A 22,578-nucleotide genomic window follows, 5' to 3' on the forward strand; every position below is an offset into this window, starting at 1 on the left:
GCAGGTCTCCTTACGTCAGCAACATTGCAGGACCTCTGTGCTCCTCCGGCATTACATTCAGCCCCCTATCTTCTCCTGCGCTCATTAGTGCCAGAGGTAGAGGTGACAAAAAACGGTCACGCAACCTCAAAGTGATAAAATGCACAAAGGAAGGTGCTTCAGAGATTATAAGGTTCTCCTGGAAAAAAGCAGCACACAAAAAATAAAAACAGCCTGAAGTGCATGTGATAGAGACTTAAGAGTGGGGTTTGGTGCAGTGCACAATTTACATTCTACTGTATATTGATTAAATCTGTATACCCCATGGGAAGGAGTATTGAGCATCGTGGCTGTAGGGTGGATTTTAGCTCTATCCTCTGCATTTTAAATGGCTTTATGCAGCATGTCATTACTACTAAAGTAGCCTACCTCAGCTTTCCCAATAAAGAGTTTATGTTTGCTGTAGTTAAAAGTGTTATCCAAATAGATCTTTGCAGGCAAGGCAATAAAACTTTAAAGTAGAATATCTTACACATTATGGGCCTCTAATCTTCATCCCGCAGAGCGTATTTTTCAGAGAGCTGACACTTTGAAATATGCTGTGGTGTTTTACCCACATACATCACATAGTCTGTTTACAGACACACATGGGAAGGCAGGACAGATTAAATCATCTCTTCCTTGTCCAGTCCTTTGCTTTTAGGGAAGCACAATCAATCAAATTGCTCATTTTTTGCATCTGAGCGTAAAGATGTTCATGTAAAAGCAACATCAGCTGGATGTTAACTGCATCCTGCTGCTGAGTGTTTATGAAGCAGGTGTAAACAAAAAATCCCTGTTTGAAAAAACTGTTCAGCACTTTCAAACGTCTTACTATTTATATCATTAAATAAAGCTAACATCACAATATGAAGAACAGTTTTCAACACCCCAGTGTTTCCGTGCATGAGGGTGATGTCGCTGCAGATATAGATCTCTAACTGGTTTATTAGCTCTCTGTTTGATCAGGATGCTTGTAAAGAGCTCTTAAAAAATGGAGCTGCTTAGGTCTCATGCCACAAAGGCAGAGCTTACAATGCTTTGTGTGCATAATAGTTTGTTATACCACTGCGGATTGCCTGTAGAAGCAATAGTATAGTATAGTATAGTAACGTATAGTAACGTATAGTATAATAAAATTTAAATGCTAAAATGTTAAAGATGTCCCAAGATTTAGGATGAATAATTTATGAAATTTCTAATCAATTTTGATATTTGACTGTTAATATTTTCAGATCAACACAAATAAAAATATATATTTACTTTTTAGCCTAGAAATAGGACAATGTAAAAGACCCCAGTTTATGAGACCACCTATCTCTGATTTGCAGTATAGTTCAAATATAATAAAATATTAATGCCATGAATAAAACTAATAATAGCCTATTAGTAACAGGGTTGCGGTCTCCATATAAAGTTATTATGAGCTAATATTGAGCGTGCTATGCCATCAGTGCGAATACACATGCATTGGTACTTTTCGAACAGTGCAGCAGACTCCTGTAATATTGTTTATGATTTATGTTTATTTTGTAAACAATGGCTATAAAACGCACGGGTTGCATCCATCCCTCCATGTGCAGTGGGCCACTACCGCTGCCATGTTCACCAGGAGACCCATAGAGCTTCATGGGTGCCTTTCCATCCTCGTCGATGACGGTTTGTTGTCACGCTGGAATGGCGCTCGATGCAGCCGGAGATCTGCTGCTGCCGCTGCTGCCGTGGACCGTCTCTTCCCCTGCATCCCAGCTCCCCTCCCCTCCCCTCCCGCCCCCTGCGGACAAACCGGAATGGTTTCTTCCAGGCGAACCTGTCACTGTCACCGCGGCAGCCGGAGCGTGAGAGCGGAGGGGGGGGGGGGGGAGAAAGGAAGGCTTCATCCACTGCTGCCATTGCGGTGCGGCGGCCGCTGCTGCTCTGGAGCCACACCGGGAAGATAATTCCATTTCTCTCATTCTCCGTGAGGGGTTCCCCCCCTTAAAGCACGCCGCGAGGGACCGTTGCTTTGTGAGAAGGTGAAGGGGGGTTTCTCAATCTAATCCGCGGGTACGTGGCTGGGGAGAGTGGTTCTGTGTGTGTGTGTGTGGAGCGGCAGGCGCTGAGTGGATGTGCTGTCTCCCAGCGGGGACCGATAACGGTGCAAGCCGAGGTAACTTAGCTGCTAGCGAACTGCATCTACGCGCTATGCTAAGCGGTTAGCTAGTTGCCCCCCACCCCCCAAATAAACGCTAACGGTGTCTCCTAGTTGTGGGCATGAATAATTGCGCGCGTCGCCCTCGTGTTCGGCGGAGCTCGTGTTTGGGTTGTGTTGTGTCACAGGATGCCGGGCGCTCGAGCTGTCATCGGGCGCACGGGCTGTTACCGCGTCAAGTGCGCGGAGCGTCCAGGTAACGTTAGCAGGGATGAGCTAGCCTAGCCGCTGGAACAAAATGTCGGCCAGCTATGGGTTGATTTGACCAACAGGGCATCACGGAGGGAGGGGGGGGAGGGCACAGGATTTATGAAGTGTCAGGACTGCCAGAGCCAAAGGAGGGAGCGGTGACGTCAGGTCAGCCGCTAGAAAACACGACAGCGGGTTTTCTAAATTAAAGGGAAGGTCATTGGGCGACTCGCATTGTTTTGATAGTGGTGAGCTGGTACAAGTGGGTGAAGCTAGGTAGCATCCGGCTAACGTTAGCTTGTTGGCTGACTTCAGTGGCACAGAAATACCTGCCCGTCTGTTCGGTCCCTCCAGCTGTCATAATAATGCAGTGTCATGTCCGGAGTGTGTGTGTGTGTGTGGCTGCAGTTCTCCGAGCAAACTTTCCATCTCTACCACGTCTGATGGGTTCTGCTGCTGCTGCTGCTGCTGACATGAACTAAGAGCAGCAGTCGTCACCTGTTGAATATTGATCACACTGGCCAGCATCCCAGTGTCATGCTGGGATCATAGTATTGTAAATCTGCTTGAATGTATTTACCTAACACCTAACAGTTCTACAACAGCATACTGAATTAAAGCTTCCCCAATGATGGCCAAAATAATAGGTACTAAACATGTCATTAATGACCCTTTACATTAAGGTTGTGTTCGCTTATTTTGGGAATAGCATAAGTTTGATCAGTTTGTCCTTATATACTTAAGCTGTCTTTGATTTCCCTTATTTACAAGCTTGGAATTTAAAAGCAAGCCAAAAATACTACTCATAGAAATATTATGTAACAATTATAAATTATAATGTCTAAAAACAACGATACCTATGTTATATATTTTGTCGACTTGTGTACTTACATTATACTAAATGTTTCCAACACTGTTCCAGAGAAATCACCAATTTTAGTCAAGGCAATAGGACGTTTCATTTTGGTCGCCTCTTAATTGTGTAAAATTACCTGTCTCTCTTGTAACTTATGGGGCAAGTGATGTATAATGAAGGAAAAACACACTGCTAGCCAGTTAGCCAGTTAGCCAGTTGGCTGTTTGTTCCCCTCCACTGTTTGTATTGGTCATTCGTAACTGATTATGATCCTTCATTACCGTTTGCTACATAACATGAACAAAACTTGAATATGTTGCCTCATACATGTACATGATTTTCACCTGGGTTGCGTCAGGTAGATTTTCATCGGTAATGGTGTTAAAGACAACATTTCCCATGATCCCATGCTGCTTCAGGATGTCATCAAACTAGGTCTGTTTTGATTGAAAGACCTCCAGCATCCGAAGTTAAATATCGTAAGAATAAAGTGTGCAGTGATATTACCTATCGTAACTGTAACGTATGTAATTGATATATCTTCCCAAGTGATGTACAAAGATTTATTATCAGTGTTATACTTCCTGCCCTTGAGTCTATGACTTAATGTGTCATCCCTTGCCTCTTGATAGTGATATTACATAAAATGGCAGTTTGGCAGGGCAACAGATTGGTCAAATGAAGTGGAGGAGGCAGGGTACAGATGCTATCTGTGGCAGCCATTAGATGTTTCATTGGCTGAATGAATTGACTGTTTATTTGAATAATTAAGATGACAGTGTTGTACATTGGATGAGTCTTGCAAACGTGTTGCCTGAGAGGAACAGAATATGTTTCTGCTCAAGGGCAGCCATACATGGTTGGCCTGTAAATCATGTTGCCCTAAGCTGTCATTTGTACAGCAGTCATCTGAGTCATCTTGGTTTTAGGACATGAATCTGATACTTTGCTTACTTAAGTAAAATTTGACTGCGGATTTGTAGACCTGTGTATTTGTAGAAACTGCAATAGGCAAAACAGACATACTAATGAGATTGCATCACTTTATTTATATAATAAGCTGCAGTTTGGAGAAACCTAACCTTGTATATGTTTAACCCCTTGGTTTGCATGTAAGTTAATGTCCAACAAAATGGGTTATTTCATTGAAATAAAACCGAACAGAGTCTATGGCCTCTGGTATTTCTTTGAAGTGAATAATGATCAAATTGTGCACAGAGATGGTGCTGGGGGAAAAAAACAAGAAACGGTGGGAGACTGTAAACATAGCATGTGTTTCAGTGTTAGAGATAGCCTGGAGATACCACCAGGATAAAAAGAACATGGTTTTATTGAGCTGGTCTGCACAATCCTGAAGTACTTTATCTCAGTTTACACCATGGATTATTCTGTATAATTACCATCATTGTAAGGGTTTCATCCGTTGAAGTGTGTTTTGAAACTAAGATACATTTTTGACCACCTGTTTAACCTTTCCTGGACTCGTACATCTAATCAGTGATTTTAAATCCGGAGGTGTTTTGGTTTTACAATGGATCATAGTTTAATCCCCTCTCGCTGTTAATGTTCAATTAACTTTTACTCTGCCTGTTGTTTAATTAATTGGCACAAGATTAATTACGTTGCAATGTTTTTTTTCCCTGCTAACTCTGTATTTTAACATCATAGCATTTAATCGGAAAATACTGTAACATCGTTTCTACTTTGTTTCTCAGCGATAAACTGTATCCATGGACAAAAAACGGTATAATTAAAAACTACACTACCAGAGATCAGGTTTTAAAGTATCTTCTTTCATTCCTTAGTACCCTATACCTTCTATACTACATGATTTTAGTTGTTATTGTTATTGGTTCCTTGGACAGTGAAATGTCATTGCTTTGATACATGGCTAAAGCTGAAAGTTCTTATTTAACATTCTTTATAATATGACATTTTAAAGTCTATGTTATAATAGTACAGCAAATCTCTCTGTCTTTACAAATGGCGTGTTCACACTATGGTTTTGGCTCCAGTTTTGCCAGCTTCCACACAGAAGTTACTTATATAAATCAAGTCCATTGTAAATTGCTCTTTAAAAGGGGTGTGGAATTATCAGGAGGAAGATGCTTAACAAATCGCTCCTCTGCATCACATTTTAGCGTGAGCAGTCTTTTACTTCCAGTCCAGAAACATCCCTTATCATTGGCACATGTCATTGGCTGCGTTGTCCTCATTTCAATCACAGTGCCTGTGAGGAGGTGGGGCGCAGGTCAGTGGCTCAGCTTATCAGCACATTCCTGCCCTCCTGTGTGCTTTGTGTGGGGCACTGATAACTTCCACTGGGCTGAAAGAGTTCAGGAGCTGATTTCTTGGTCCATGTGTTCGGGACACAATGAGGCTCTGGCTATGATCATTGGCTCCAGCTGTGTAGTCTGAAAATATGCTCTGCTCATACCGAATACTGCTATCCAACTATCAAAGGCATGGTGCTTATTATTATTTTATTACATTGTTATTTTGTTAATAGTTTATTTACATATAATACTAAAAGCATACTGTTCAAATCTTTGTATTTTCGAATAAAAAAAATCTTATTTTTATGGTATAATTTGCATAACATTAAGATAAATAAAATAATTATCCCGAGTATTTCTACTTAAAGCAATGTGAAAACAATTTGTAGTAAGTTTCCGCTCATTGCTTGGTTGTTAGGACTGGAACTTTATTTTATTTTAGCACTGTATATCAGGCACCTGGTACCATTTAGTATATAAGATCTAGATATTTTCAGATAAGATCCAGATATTTCCATGTGTTGGTGGAGACCAAAAACAGAGTTAAAATAGAGTGTATAGTGGACTCACATTCACCATGTGGCCAGGAACATGACTCCGCATTTATGATTAAGTTGCAAGAAAACTTTTGGTTGTGTATGTTTTCCATATTAACTTAAACACTGATAAAATGTTAAAGTTACATTCACAACCTCTTCTGCCGATGTACCAGATCTACACTGTTGGACAGAAAGTGCACAGGCACCAACACTATGACCCTGAATTAATGCTGTAATAATAGCTAATCATCATGCTGTCTTAACACAGCATATCACACAATCTAATTTGTGCACAGGTTTAAAGCTTTAGCAACTTGAGCTTTCATGTGGACCCAAAACATCTTTGACACGAGAGATTTTATAAAATGTTTGATTTCCACTGGTCACATGGACTCTATCGACTTATCTCGCCCAAAACAATCTTTGTTTCCTCTCATTTTACCCAGACATAACCACTTTTAATGGGATATAATTGTTGGACTTCCAAATGTATAGTTATAATATTTTTTATTTTGAATGAAAATACATAAACATAAAAAAACGAGTACCAAGAAGTGAAACACAAGCTTTAACAGTGGTTTATTTGATAAAATGTTTGTTTTTGTGACAGAATTGCTCATGTACGTTATGTACCCAAACATTTAACCTTTACATGATAAAAAATCAAAATGAGTGCAACAGTATAATGAGCTTGAAAGCTTGAATAGCAAGTTAATTTGTCTGAAGCCCACATCCTGCTGTTGAAGAAAAGTTACGTGGAAGAACTCATTTTGCATATATTATAATCACACCTGTGCAATTTGTAGTCATGAATCTAGTATAATAAAGGAAATTGTGACTGGCAGAATTGCTGACTTGTGGCAATTAGCTCTGCATATTGTTTTTGTGGAGAACTAGACTCAAATTGGTCACATATATGTTTTACCTTTGTCAATTCTAATGGTAAGGAAACACATTTTGTCCCTACCTTAATTATACCTCATATTTACATTTATACACTATTGTATAGTTTTTAAATGCATGTGTTATAAAAAGGTTTGATGAGCATCTTCCCCATATTGAAATAACACAAATCAACTGAAAGCCCTGATGTCCCAGTTTTCCACCAGCACCCATACACTGCATATATATTTGTGGATCTGTGTGAACATTATGGACAAATCATTTTTAAATCTTATTTTTCTATTTGTAGATCCACAAAAATGTGTGACTCTAATTTCTGTCCAAATGGTTTGATTTATGTGGATGTTATTTGAGGCTGGTAGGCAGAAGGTAGTAGAGAGAGCAAACTATGTGTGGAATCTGTCACCTCTCTCAGGCTCTGCTCTGAGGGATGTAAATTTAACTCATCCCCTTCTCCAGCAGTGACTCTGTCAAGCTTGTCCAACTCCATCATTATCCTGACTGATAGTGGGATGTCATGACCTACACGGCCTTGGGCCTTGGTTTGCTGTTCAGTGTATTATTGCACAGATGAATCTGGCCTTAACATTTGTACCTGTAACTCCTTATGTGTGTGTTATTCTGTTCAACCTTGTTTGCTTCCCCCCCCCCCCATCCTGTCAAATGTATTTTGTGTATTTGTTGTATATTGACTTTCAGTATTCGCTCCTGCACAGACGCAAAGTAATCTGTATTAGCACTATGTTAATCCATTCTCAGCTGAGTCATCCATTTACTTTTTATGGATGCTCAGTGCATCTGTGTCAGCGGTGGTGACAAAGAGAGCAGGACAAAGACTGCACTGGTTATGCAAATGATGCCCTTACATAAAGCGGTATCAGTAATAACAGTCTCATAAATGTCAGGAATTTTATAAGGAAAAAGCTGTGTGCTACAGGCATTAGGGGATGTTTAAGTACATGGTGTTGAAACGATAGCTCATGATTTAGCATCATACTAAGGCACACTGAGGTTTATGTGGATAACCTTCTGATCATGTCTGAAATGCTGCCACAGTCGTCTCTGATACAGCACATAAGTACAGCCGATTCTCACTGTGGTGTAACAAACGTTGCATTGTGAAGAGACGAGTAGTCCCAGACTTTAATATGGTTGTGTCGACCATGTATTTCCTGTTGGTGATGAGGGAGAACACAGCTCTTCATAGACAACAAGGAACGCTTCAGTGTATGTGGTTGGCACACACTGCAGTTGCTTGAGGTTGCCCTAGGATGAATTCACATGTTTGTGCAGTCATGCACTATGTTCCTCTGTAGAAAACACATAGGCCTTAACGATGGTGGGAGAAAATGACTCAACTACTAAAACAAATATAAACAGGCTTGATCTTGTTTTCCATTGTTAGGGTCTTTTTCTTGAAATCGCATATAGTATGTTATTTTCAGAATAATGCCATGTTTGTGGTTGTGACTTGTCATTGATTATGTAATAAAATGTTAGTCTTATTTAACTATTTTAAAAGCCACAGAAGCAAAAGAACAGGTCAGTGATGTTTCTGCTGCTTCGCAAAGTCACGTTTGAGTCATTCCTTCTTATTAAAAGGTTATTAAAACACACAGCTTCCACCACCATGTTTTGTTCCGATGACAACATTTCTCTGAAAACCCTTTGATGTATGTGGGATGTTACACAACTCACATGTTTCCCTTTGCTTTGCTCTTAGCCTGCCTCCACTCTCCCTTGTTTAATGAGCTTTATTAGCAACCTGTTAATACTGTTTGATTTAATGTTAGAGGTGAGCTGTACCGGTGATTGTGTTTATGTTGTCTGCAGTATAAACATACTACGTATCATGTCCTCATGCTTCACATGTGTATGATGACTGGCCACCAAGCTCACAGATAATATTCAGCGGGACATCACTGACATAATGAATGCATGTAATGCAGCACACCTGGGGAGTAAGGGTGCATAATACTCCACATGCAGAGAGAGAATTGATAGATTCTGCTCTGGTTCAACGTGGCAGCTCAAGGGTTAAGTCCAATACAGCAGTTTACACTGCGGATGGATGTTCGCTAGTACAGAGGAGTCCCATGCTGTAGCGGAACTGCAGATCCCACACAGATCGCTGCCAAGCCAGAAGGGATTTGCTTCGATCCCATGAGCGTGTGAGGAGAGAGTTGAAGGAGGGACACATTCTGAAGCAAGATGCCGGGAGAGGGAACGGACCTGTGCTGGGCAGAGGAAGCGTTAGAGCGTCGTTGCAGGGTGTGTTTCATAACCCCTCACCTGTGGTCGTAATTTTAGTTGTTTCCGAGCTGAGGAAAGAGAAAGGACGGGGGAGCTGTGGGCAAGTGACTCCCAGCAATGACTGGTGCGGTCATGCACTGAGGCTGTGGATTGCGTCTGCAGGAATCTCCTGCTGGATTTACTAAGAAGTAGCTGGAGGTTTGAGATGCTTTTGTATGCGTCCTCTGGAGTGACCAGGATGAACTGATGTAAGTACCCCTGATCTTCTACGCACCCGGTTTTATTTGAATCTTAAAGCAATGAGATGAAGGGCTGAGGTCTACGTCTGTTTTACTGAAGCCTTTAAATAGTGTGTGTCTTTTGAGGCTGTGATGGTTCCTCATTAAGTTTTATGTCACAGTTAAAAGGTTTCATCTCTCGACCTTCTCAACGTTCGTGCAATGCTGCATCTCTACTACTGTCTGTCCTCCGTTAGAGGTCTGCAGTAGTGTCTCACCATGTTGTATGTGCAGTGTCATTTATCTCTCAGTGGACCTGCTGGTGTTAAGGCAGGGGCCTTCGTTAGCATTAGAGTGTGTGCTCCGAAGCAGGGGCGAGAGGGGGGGTTAGCAGTTGTCAGCACTCCCCAGCACATCATTCTCAATTTCTGAAGTCATCAATCATCTTATTCTACTTGTTTGCTGCTTCACTGCCAGCAGCCACAGTGGAGTGTGATTCTGTTGTTGTTTTCTGTCTTTGGCCGCAGAGTTCTGGAAGTAAGCTGGTTTAGAGTTAGCAATTTGTTGATTGCTGGCAACCTTATCTTTGTGTCAGTTTCTTTCCTGGTTTGATTTACTGCCTAAAAAATAACGATTGTGATTGATGAGGTAGAATTTATCATGTGGAATTCTCCAGAAAACGAGTGTTTGTCTTATCTCAACCTTATCATCACAAATTGAAATTTATGTAGAAAAAAGAGTCAATTGTGGTTTTCTTCTGACTGTGATGGGAAAACAATACAATTTAATGTTTTATAAAATTTCTCAGAGGAAATTGAATCGAGTGTTAATACCAATGCCATTATGTTCTGTGCATCTCAGCATTAACACTTAAGCATCCGTTATTGTAATTAGAGCCTGACTGACTTATTGGTATGAGCCTTTCTCAGACATATCAGTATTGGCATTTATGTTTGCCGATATGGAGCTTTATATAATCTCTATATATATAGATATATAATGTAACTTTTTACTTTTTAATATCAGTATCGGCCCCCAAAAGACCGTATTGGTCGGGCTCTAATTGTGCTACTTGTTTTAGTAGCTACATTTTCTTTCCCTGTACTTGAAACTGATCTGTCTGTCTTTGTTTTCCTCAGACACCACAGACAAATCCAACAAATTGGCACTAGGGAGGAGTGAATGCATTTTCTTCGCTGCACTGCATCATTTGTTTCAGTCGATCCGTGGCATTTAATACAACAAAAGGTTATTAAATGTTCTCTAGTGTTCATGCTGCAAGTTTCCCTTAAATCATTCGGTTGCAGCATCACAACAGCAGAATTAATGAGAACTATTTTTAGCACCGTTGGTCCCAGAACGGTCAAAATTGAATAAGGTTCTGCTTCACCCTGAAACCACACTACAGCACAAAATCTATTCTCTTATTCATTGAATTGAACACCCCACCTTATCGCCTTTTCAGAAAAAATATGATTTTGCTGAACAGAGAGTTGGGGAGGCTTTACTATTTTATTTTTTAATTATATTCCAAATAGAATAGAAAATACAACTCCCTCTTCATGGGTCGTGTTAGGTTAGCACTCTGACGACAGAGATGATTGTTCTATACTTTTGGGTTTACATTTTTTTGAGACCAAATGACCAAATGGTTAACAGTCAACTCCACCTCTTTTGCATTGCAGCCCCAAACATCATCTTTCAGTATTTTATCAGTCTAGCAAATTTTTGGAAATGAAAACAACTGTCGAACAATACATACCATCAAAGTCGCTAATAGACATTAAGCCAAAATTTGCCAATATTCCATTGTACTGACTGGCTTATAGATGATTTATTAGCTACAAACAACCTGTTGTTTTTGTAGTTATTATATAATTTTACAATTTTATTAATTAAATGATAAAATTACGTCAATAAAATCCATAGATTAATAAACAATGTAGCGCTGCAACTAATTATTGTTTCTTCATAATTAATAAACTGACTCATTTGGTCTATAGTATGTAAACAAATGGCCAAACAATAGCAGTCGCAGCTTCTCAGAGCTGATGATGTCCTTCTTAAAATGTCTGAACAAAAATTTCAGTTTACAATCACAGAAGACTTTAAAAAAACAAACATTTGAGAAGCTGGAATCAGTGAGTCTTTGTTGTTCCAATTATCAAATAACGTTAAATGATAAATAGTTTTAAAAAATACAACTAGTTGATTTATCAACATATTATTTTTAATCTACAGTAATAGAATTAATCCTAAATGCAACTCTAAATGAATTTGAAATGAATAGCTTCAGATGGTGTTGGTAGAACACTTGAACGACCAAGTTTGTTCAGTTGCAGAGGAATTTGCCACAACAACTGTGCTGTTTACCATTTCGGGTATTGACCCGACACAGTCCATTTTGACCACAGCTTTCCTGCACGTTCTCCACCCTCAGCTGTGTGATCCATCTGTGTCGTCGTCCATCTGTGTGTTGCTGTGCTGGCTCCCAAGTTGCCTGGTTGTAATCCCCCAAGCATGACCCAACTGACATGGTGTGTCTCCGCTGTGGAGCGGCTGCCAGCCCTGGCTCCAGCTTGTGGCATGAAGCTTCTGTTGGCACAAGTAGTTTGTGGCCATAAAGGGCGTACACAACAGTGCCACAAAAACTCATCAGTCAGGGAATGCTGACGCGACTTTACTACAAACTGTACACAGGAGCAGTGCAGAGAGAGTCCCCACAGCTCAAATAAACTATGGCAAACTTGTTCTTCCTCTACTGTTTACTCGCCTGTTGAGATTAGCGCCTTTGGCTGAGAATCAGGCCCTAAAATTTTGGTTTGACAAAGTCTAAAGATTTTGAGTCTTTAAATCCCACAAAGAACGGCACTTTGGAGGTTTTCTAAAATGGTGACATGTTTGTGTTTGCTAGTAGAGCGGACCAGACTGTATTTAGCTGCAGGCATAGCTGGAAATAAATAGTGCTCATCTAAAAATGTAAAGAAGGTTTTTGCTTTTTAAATTAATGCAGTGTCTTTTTTAACCTTCCCCAGTTGAGAGGAACCTTAAGACACGGCCTGAAAATGTCAGACCACTTAAACAACCCCACGCTGTTCCCCCTCTGTTACCAGAGCAACAAGCTCTGCAAGAGGAGCAAACAAAATTACATCCCATCATAATGAAAGGTGTGTGTGTGTGTGTGTGTGTGTGTGTGTGTGTGTGTGTGTGTGTGTGTGTGTGTGTATGGTTGGGGTGTGGGAGGAAAGGGAGAGATGCAGGACCATGCTAAACCTGATCCACCAACCACCCCCCCACTCTTAAATTCAGTTTCCTTTTTACTCCATCTTAGATTCCTCCTCTTCTGCTCCATCTGAGATTTTACATCCCATTAATTTTATGGTGATTTATTTATATTGGATGTGACATAGTAAGCATTCTATAATCGTATTTTCCAGACAACAAAATCACATTTCTCACATTACCGCTGCTACATAGGGCCCAAACAGTTTTGCATTTGTGTGTGTGCATGTTTGCGTTAAGCTGCATTAATGTCTATAAAGATTTAGAGTGTGGGAATGTCAACAGGGAACAGTTGCCTCCATTACTTTCCTGTTTAGTGGCAAACCCTCTATAAATTTAGACAAAATGACTTCTTTCCGTCAGCGCTTCCTTCCACAGAGCTAATCAAGAAGATACAGGGATAAATCCTCCTCCCTGAAGAGCAAGCCTTCCGGTGACAATCCATGCTTTAGTCTCCAGCAGTCTTTTAAATATTCAGTTGTCCTTTTTTCCCTTTTCAAATGCAGTGTATTCACCGCAAAAGGCAAGGAGGAGTTCCCTTGTTCAAACTTTTGTTCTCCCTCTTTGTGCGAGTCCCACCATAGGCTGCTTGAAGAGTTTGTGACTTCTGTTGCTTAGCTGAGACTTTTCTGGGGCCACTTGTGCCCATTTATTCAGCTGCCTGTGTTCCCAGATGCCAGCTAACGTTTGGCGCTTGGCTGACAGCTTTCGACAGAAACAAGTACAAAGTGTTTAAGGAAGCTGGGGTGGTAAAACAATAAACCCGACGGCAGCAGAGACAGTTGGCGAAGTTACTTCCTCAGACTGCTCTTTTTATTACCTTATTAAGATTTGCCCTTGTTTGTTTATTTGTCAGTAGAATTACTCAAAAACCTTTAAACAGATTTACACAAAACTTGGCTTAAGGATAGGACATGCACTAAGAAAGAATTAGCCTGTCTTTAACATTCAGAGATCTTGTTTGTTTTTTTGCATTTTCCCCATTTTCCCAGGCAATAGCACATGCATCATGATGAAGAAAATCTGATATATTTAGGGAACTGATATCAACGAGTGTGGGAAATTATGTTCAGCTTTATTGACTTTGAAGCGACTGTTTTACCTTGGCCGAGGCTTGCGCTCTATTAAGTGCCATCCTAGTTTAAAATGGAGTAGATGTTTGTTCAAGGTGTATATTTTCCTCTTCTTTTAGCAGTGGCTCTTCGAGTACTTGGATATCATGACCTCCTTTGGGAACTGTTTGTCATGCTGTGAGTTTACATCCTGCATCTTTAACAAGAAGCTGGACAATTTGCAGGTGTTTTTGGATTGAAGTTGCCAACACTGAGGGTCCTAACACTGGGACTGATGCTGCTTTTGATATGCTTTTTTGATTTGAATCTATTATGATTCATCTCCCTTTGCTCTTCTGTCACTATGCTTTAATGTGCCGCAACATGAGATCATTCTTCCCCTTGAGTTTTCTGCCGAGCTGGACTTATTTTAAGTGTTCAGAGGTGTCAAAGAAATTACCAGCAAAGCGGGAGGAAAATGTGTGATGGTCTCAGCTATTAAGGTCGCAGACCTTGGACCAATTTACATGACAAATGGGAGTTATTGCATTAGGTGCTGATGTGGGTTGTAATTTCCCCCAAAGGGACGGACCTGATAGTATTTTATATGCACTCAATGAATGTCTAATGTGTCGTGAGATTGTGGTGGAGGTGAGATGATACAGAAGAAGAGATAAGAATTGAGCAGTGGGGCGCAGGGAACAGGGCTGACCCACCAGCTGAATGAGTCGACCTTCATCTTCTCCTCTCCGCTTGTTAATGTGATGGAGTGCGCGCTTTAATATCTGACTCACTGTCCGTGGGGTCTCATTGTATCTATCACAGTGTTTATCATTGTACCTATTGTATTCGGTGCACTGTAAACATGGGAGCTCATACCGTGCACCCACTATAAAGGAGAGTGTTTCCATACTGACACCAGTATGTTGATGGTATGTGGTCTGTTTGGCAGTGATAAACAATATCACACACTATCTAAAGCTTTACAATATTCTATTTTATTATAAGTGTTGACATACATTATGTGCCTGGAAACACAAGTTTACACATTTTAAAGCTATTTAGATATAACAGACATCAACTACATTGTTCATATTAAAATAAAGATTATTCAGGACTATCCTGCACAAGAAGGTTAAATTCACCTTTACTAGAGGTGCACATCTGTGCACATCTGTTTCAGGAGCTATTGCCTTGCACACTGCAACTTTCCAATTTTGTCTTTATAAGTTTGGATGATTAATATAGTTTTCTTGACAGCAGTGGTCTTAGAGCCATGATGCAATAAGTGCTTCCAGCTGTAACAAAGATGTAAAATGGTTTAGAACAACAGCATTTGGTGTTTTTCTCAAGGAAACTTTGACAGGACACTGCCTTTAGTTGTCTGAAGGATGATCAGTCCATCGTTTACGTCGCTGTGCTTGGCCTCTTATGTTAATCACATTCTTATCTCTTTCCTCCAGAGCGCAGCAATGGAGGAGACTGTCATTTGGGAACAGCACACCGTTACGCTACACAGGGTAGGTATCTGTTCTCCTCCCTCATTTTCACTCTACATCTACTTACAGTATGTTGAAACCTGTTTCTGATCTCAGCATCTGTCTGTCCTTTCTGTCCACTTCATGTCTTTGTCCCATCCCTCCATGCTTTCCTTTCTATCTCCTATAGTACTGTATTAAATCTCACATATTTCTTTCTGACCGCAAAGGTTTATATATTTAACCCACTTAGTCCAAAATTTAACAAATTGATTTTGTGGAAATAAGGAGAATTTTATTTAAAATTTTCTTCAAAAGCATAAATGTCGTTGACAATGCCTATCCACTCCTGGACGGTGGGAGGCGGAGGAAGCAACCAGCGCCTCGTGAGGGTTATCTTTTAAGCCGTTGTCAAGTTACCAAACATATATTTATCTGATCGTCTTATTCTTAAGATTAATATTCATAGAAACATTTTGAAAAATTGCAGGGGTACATCAGTGTCAAGTATGCTTGTCAGTTCTTTGTGAAATTCTGCCCAGAAAGGCCTTACAACCAGACACCCCCAAAATAATGATCGGTTTCCTGAGAGCCACACCGTCTCCATCATGTGGCATCTCCCCTTGTAAAATATGCTTTCTTATATATAAATAATAGTTTTGGTTTACACACAACCTAAAAAAAATGGTCTAATGGCTTATGTACAAGGAGGTGATGATGTTGTTTTAACCAAACTTTCATGATCTATTGTATTTTTGTATTGTCAGTGTCCTAATGTATTTGATTCTATGTGTGCAGGCACCAGGGTTTGGCTTCGGGATAGCCATATCTGGAGGTCGGGATAACCCTCATTTTCAGAGTGGTGAGACCTCCATTGTCATCTCAGATGTACTGAAAGGAGGCCCAGCAGAAGGCCTACTGCAGTAAGATTATCTTCCATTATTGGCATCCCAGTTATATTGCTAGTTATTAGTATTAAATTACCCTGCCTGCTCCAGAAAGATTCCAGCCCGTCTGTTCTGTGTCCCCTCTCTGTAGAGAAAATGACAGAGTGGTTATGGTCAATGCTGTGTCCATGGACAATGTGGAGCACGCGTACGCAGTCCAGCAGCTTCGTAAAAGTGGGAAAATTGCCAAAATTGTGAGTATCAAAGTCCCATTATGAATGAAATAGGAAAAGATATATAATTATTAGAAGGTAAAACAAAAATCAGGGATGACAATGTTTTGTCATATGTACATTAATGGTGGAATTTTACTGTTGACTCGTATGAGAAGTGTGATTGATTCACCTTGGTGTAAGTGAGTGGTGGTCATCAGGCTGATGTCAAATCTCATTTCCCTCAGACAATCAGACGGAAGCGGAAGGTGCATGTCCCCATGGGCCGCCTGGGGGAGAGGGAAACTATGTCAGAGCATGACGAGGAGGAGGACAGTTACGATGAGGAGATATATGAGACACGGAGTGGACGCAGTGGTGCTTACAGTGGTATGGGCGGGGCCATGGGCAGGCGCAGCGGCCGGAGCAGCGGGCGAAGGGACAGGGAACGCGAGCGCAGCGTCTCACGGGAGAGGAGTCTCTCCCCACGCTCAGACCGCCGCTCGCATAACCTGCCCCCACGTCCTGCCAAGGTCACACTTGTGAAATCACGCAAAAATGAAGGTGAGGCTCACAAAGTCGGGGATAGAAAGTGACAGCGGGAGAGTTTTGTGTATTTTTAACCTATTACAGTCGCTGGTAATCCAAGAAATCACCTGCCATTTTATTTATCCGACTACTACCAGACAGCCAGGCTTTCAGAACAGAATAAGACCTTCAAATCAGCATTGGTCAAGGGCCAGAGTAAACAAAACTTGCCAGCCACAGCAAAATCCGAGTTAACTCAAGTAAATCTAAGTAGAAGAGCAATTAATCTTCTTTAATCAGCACCGTTAATCCCTCTGGGAGCAGCGGCTCTCAAAGCAAAGTGTGGTCAGTGTGGTGCGGTTACGTGAACTCTGTGCTAACATTATCTTTGTTGCTGCCGTTCACTTTGTAAGCAGAATATGGCCTGCGCCTGGCCAGCCATATCTTTGTCAAGGACATTTCCCCTGAGAGTCTGGCAGCCAGGGACGGCAATATCCAGGAAGGGGATGTTGTACTGAAGGTGAGACAGAAGGAGAGGTGTGGGGCTGGAGACAAGAAGCCTGGTGAACATTTGATATGTAAACATCATCAAATATTTAAGAAACTATTGAACATTATTCTCCATTTTACATTTTGCTTTTGAACCAAAATTTTTTGATCATGTGTTGCACCAGCCCCTGTGCTTATGTGTTATGTCTAATGTCATTCGCTGCTTGGTTATTTCACATTTTTGAGAAAAATGTAATGAACTATGTTAATAATGCAAATGTTAAATCATTTATTCACTAGGAATTTTCAAAACTGAGTCTCAACTGAACCAGTAATTTCTCATAATTATGTAGCATTTTCACATTGCGCTGCTTTCTATAAATAAAATGATTATATTATAAAAGTCAATAATACTCATTCGAGGACTTAACTGCATCTTATTTTCCCTCGTTTGTGCTGCTTATCATAGCTTTTCAAACGACTAGTGTGACATTTGCATTTGCATTTGATCTTGTGCACTTAAAACGGTGCATTTATAGTCCAAACATAACTCTTCATAGGACCGTTATATTGTACAGGGTTTCTGCAGGGTCTTAAAAAGTCTAAAAATATCTCAAATTGAATATACTGAATTTAAAGAAATGTGCGTAGTTTGTAATGTGTCTGTGTGTTTTAAGTTATTTCTTAATGATACGGATGTAAGCACACTTCAATAAATCTACTAACAGACCAACGTGGAACTAATAACTAAAGAGAATCTTTTACAGTATTAAATTATGGCTGTGAGTCATCCAGGGACTCGGATACTCATTCATAACTGTCGTATTTCACTTCATGATGGTCTGCAAAAAAGTTGTTGAAACTAACAGAAACCCTGTCGTATTTAATGTGAAACAAAAGCATCATTATTTTATTTATCACCCTTTTTTCAAATTCTGTGGCTGTGTTAGAAAATATTATTTGTCACGGCCATGCTTAATCGCCTTCCCCCCCCGCCTTATACTCTCAGATCAATGGCACAGTGACGGAGAACCTCTCCTTGATAGACGCCAAGAAGCTGATAGAAAGGTCAAAGGGCAAGCTAAAAATGGTTGTCCAGAGGGACGACAGGGCGACCCTGTTGAACATCCCTGACCTCGATGACAGCATTGCTTCAGCCAACGCCTCTGACAGAGATGGTGAGAGGGGTGTTAAGAGTTGGATTCAGTTGAAATGGGGCAAAGCTTCAAAGCAGGACTTGTCACCGCCAATTTCACGTCACCCTGCAGTCGTTGACCAGTGGCTCCTGTTTGATCAGACATTTCAGATATCCATTCTCTGGCATCCGACCATTCCAATCGATCGCATGACCGACATCGTAGCAGCCGCTCCCGCTCACCAGACAGAAGATCTGAGCCCTCAGACCACTCAAGACACTCGCCCCCTCAAATCAGCAATGGCAGGTAAAGACCGTCTGTCCACAGATGTATGGTTTGGAGTCGTCATGAATGAACTACAATAGAATAGACTAAGTGTGAAATTTTAATCTCTTTTTTTAATTTTCATTTAGATGAACTCAGTTTTGCTACTTTTCTCTCCAGTTGATATAATAAGTAGTAATCCAGTACAAACAATAAATCTGATTTCAATAACAATTATGGTAGAAGCCACATGACTGCAGTGACCACTTTTCACCATTCTTCATTTAAACTCAAAAGATTATACTGTCATCTCCTCCACACTGACACTTCATGAGATTTGTTTGCCTTTTTCTTTCTTTTACACGTCAACAGCTGGAGAATACCGTAAGTCCTCTTGTTAGCCTGAGTGAATGTGTCATATTTATAGTAGTAGTAACTCCTGAATAGATTTAAAGTAGAGGAATAGTTGTGTTCTCGTCTTGCTCTGTTTTAGGTGTCGCAACTTTGACAAATTATTGTAAACTTAGCCTTGATTCCAAAAGAGAAATGAAGAATGATGAATACACATCAGTTGAAATGACTTAAGACACGTCTCATTTTTACTTGTTCTATGAAAGTGTACTTTCATAGAACATTGAACAAACTGTTTGTTTGGAACAAGGAAATATGGCTCCAAGCAATGAAGAAACAAAAGCCCTTCACTGACAATCAGTGTCATCTGTCTCCTCTTTTACTTGTGACTCAACTGTTGTACTTTCTCTGTTCTCATCTGCCAATGTCTGACTCATCTTTGTAAGAGTGTGTGTAAGTTAAGATGCCAAAAGAAAAAATGTGTTAATAGTTTCCAGGAGAAGCATCGAGATCAAGTATTTTAATTAACAGGAAAGAGATTTGGGAACAGGATGTTGTTATTTATCTCCTCCTGATCTGAGAGCTTTTAAACCTTTTCTCTCAGTTCAGGAAGTTAGCAGTTAAATGTAGAGTCTCCACCAGGACTCAGGAGAAAAAGAAGTTTGTTCCCTGTCCAGCAACGTCAAACTTTGTTACCCAGACTGTGAATAAAGCGGCACTTTGCCAGTTAAGCTGTGCCAGTGAACAGGCATGTGACTAGAAGGTCTGAGTCACAGCCACAGATCCGGACCAGCGGTCAGCCTGCTTAGCTTACTGCTGTTCCCTACGGATTCCTCATTAGAAACACATTGGAAATGACAAAAATGGGGAATTATGTCATTATTTACAATTTTCTGACTGTTATTTAGCCAAATCACAGTGTTAATGTTAAGTCAAATCTAAACCAGAGCCACACAGTAAAATTCACCTGGAGGACAGAAGCCACTTTGACACTTTAGATAAGGTCCTCTAAAAATAGACCATTAAGACAGCTTCAGACTCGAGCTGTTTGTCTTTACCAGGCGGGAGTCAGGAGAAGAATTTCATATAGTTTGGATTTGAATTGGTATTGTTGCGTGTAGCCAAGAACTTGCAGCCTTAGAGCTTCCCTGTTGCCCCCAAGATCAACATCTCCAGAATACACTATTTATAATCTTACATCTTTGTGTTTCTAAAGATAAACTGTACAAAAATAGATATTTTTGTCCGCAGTCACAGAAGTCGTGATGACGAACGGATCTCGAAGGCGGCGTCGACACCGGTGAAGCTACCGGAGGAGGTTCCTATACCCAAACCGAAGGAGTCGGCCGTTGCCAGAGAGGAGAAACAGCTTCCTCCGCTTCCAGGTCAGAGTCAAAGCCATCAGCCATTAAACCAGATTATTGTGTGAAACCTTTTTTTAATCCAGATTTTAATCTGATTAAACACTTGTGACATTTTAAATAAATAAAATGCCTTTATTCTTCTGCCTTTCATTTGCAGCAGAACATTAAATGGCTTCAAGATAGTAAAGTGAAATCTTGTTTAAACTGGCCATTTTTGTCCTTTTTTAAAAGCACAATGACCAAAAACTTAAATGCAGACGCCTGCTGAGCCCGGCTGAATTTGCCTGAAGCCAAGTGAAAATAAACTGTATGAGTTGATCGAGTCTGACGTTCCTCCCCAGCCAGCAGCACTCTGGTGCCTTTCTGTTTGACCTCCCTGCTCAGGACACTGTGTGTGTGTGCAGTTGTGTACTTGTTCTCACTTAAACATAAGGGTCTGCAGTAATGTGAAGTTGTGACAGTGTGTGGGGGAGTATCCCTCTGTTTTTAAACATGGGGAGAGCTGTTTTACATGTTCTCCATCAGTCTGCATTAACAACACACGTTTTTGTGTGTGTGTTTATGTTTAGAGCCCAAACCGGTGTATGCTCAGCCTGGACAGCCAGATGTAGACCTGCCAGTCAGTCCCTCTGATGCTCCTGTGCCAAGTGCTGCCCATGATGACAGTATTCTACGGTAATATTGAGAGTAAAATATGTGCAAATGTGAAAGATTTCCATAAAGGTACAACGCAAAATCCACCATGTGTGCTAACTTCATAATGGCTCAGCTCACTTTATTAATATAAGAAGTCAGCTGTAAGGAAAACCTTTTAAACTTTCCCCTTAGCTATCTATACAACACATGACACAATACATAGAATTCTATACTGTCTGTGTAGGTGTGTGTGGTGTGATAAGATAAGATAAGGTAAATATAAGATAAGATATACTTCATTAATCCCAAAGGCAATTCTTGTACCAGCTTGCTCCAAGATTATATTAACGGTGCATTATAAAGTACAATATAAATATAATTAGTTACTTTAGACAGTAAATTAGTACTAAACGGTAATAGAAAGTAATGATGACAATAACAGGAGTAGGAAATATGGAAGTGATATTGCACTTGATATTGAGCATAAAATGATACTAAACATAATAAGATTGCACATAAAGTTGATTGTATTTTTCTCAGTTGTATTTACTGGTTTTCTCGTAAGGTAAATAAACAATTTAACTATTAAAGGGTGTGCAACTATCTACAGCTGGTTGTGCGTTACACATTTTACAGTAGTTTACTATGGTTGTTGTTGTTGGCAGCAAACATATAAATGTATTCAAATGTTCTCTAGGATTGTATCCATCTGCTCTAAGAGCAATTTTACATATTTGCTTTCGTAAGCTCCAAAAAGAGTAAAAAGAGAAAACTTGAATATGCAAAGAAGTCACTTAACTATTCATAAAGTGTAGTTTGTATTCGTTAAAAGTAACTTCCATCAAATGATGTCATGTCAAAGAAATCAGCCCAGCTCTTGTTTTCTTCCTCAGGCCGAGCATGAAGCTGGTGAAGTTCAAGAAGGGGGAGAGCGTGGGGCTGCGTCTGGCTGGAGGGAATGACGTGGGCATCTTTGTAGCCGGAGTGCTGGAGGATAGCCCAGCTGCTAAGGAGGGCCTGGAGGAGGGTGACCAAATTCTCAGGGTGAGCTACTTTATTTTTAACACAGCAAGTGTACAAGCCAACAGCTGAAATCAAGCCCTTTTTATAAAGTTGGTGTAAAATGTAAGCTTGGAGTTTAAAGCGTAGACCTGTTAGTGTGTGCAACAGAGAATCACGTTTTATTCTCTTTGTTTTACCCAGTGGGCAGCTCATAGTATCTGTAAACAGCCGTGTTTTATGGGGTATGCGTCCTCAAGCTTTTCCTTTTTCTTTTTTAAGTCATGCTTTTACACACTAGCTGCTCCAAAATTCCTCTGCCTCCTGGCCGGTCTCTTAGCAATGGGCCAGAGAGATCACATGCACAAAAAACAGTTTCCTCTCCCGTGTTTGTCCCATTTCCTCACAGTCGTATATCTCTCTGTTCGTACCACCTCCTCTTTTCTCCAAGTATAAT

General features: G+C 40.5%; 1 protein-coding gene across 1 annotated transcript in view; it reads left to right on the plus strand.

Annotated features, from left to right (window-relative positions):
- The window catches only part of tjp1b (tight junction protein 1b), a 53,713-nt gene that overhangs the window by 18,314 nt on the left and 12,821 nt on the right, over window positions 1-22,578 (plus strand). The window contains exons 3-12 of the mRNA XM_034587684.1: window positions 15,241-15,297; window positions 16,054-16,178; window positions 16,294-16,396; window positions 16,603-16,918; window positions 17,299-17,402; window positions 18,381-18,549; window positions 18,669-18,813; window positions 20,374-20,507; window positions 21,056-21,161; window positions 22,016-22,166. Of these exons, the coding sequence (XP_034443575.1) occupies window positions 15,241-15,297; window positions 16,054-16,178; window positions 16,294-16,396; window positions 16,603-16,918; window positions 17,299-17,402; window positions 18,381-18,549; window positions 18,669-18,813; window positions 20,374-20,507; window positions 21,056-21,161; window positions 22,016-22,166 (1,410 nt within the window). The remainder of the gene's footprint in view (window positions 1-15,240; window positions 15,298-16,053; window positions 16,179-16,293; window positions 16,397-16,602; window positions 16,919-17,298; window positions 17,403-18,380; window positions 18,550-18,668; window positions 18,814-20,373; window positions 20,508-21,055; window positions 21,162-22,015; window positions 22,167-22,578) is intronic.

The sequence above is a fragment of the Hippoglossus hippoglossus genome, chromosome 6 (assembly GCF_009819705.1).
Source record: "Hippoglossus hippoglossus isolate fHipHip1 chromosome 6, fHipHip1.pri, whole genome shotgun sequence".
NCBI classification, from domain to species: Eukaryota; Metazoa; Chordata; class Actinopteri; order Pleuronectiformes; family Pleuronectidae; genus Hippoglossus; species Hippoglossus hippoglossus.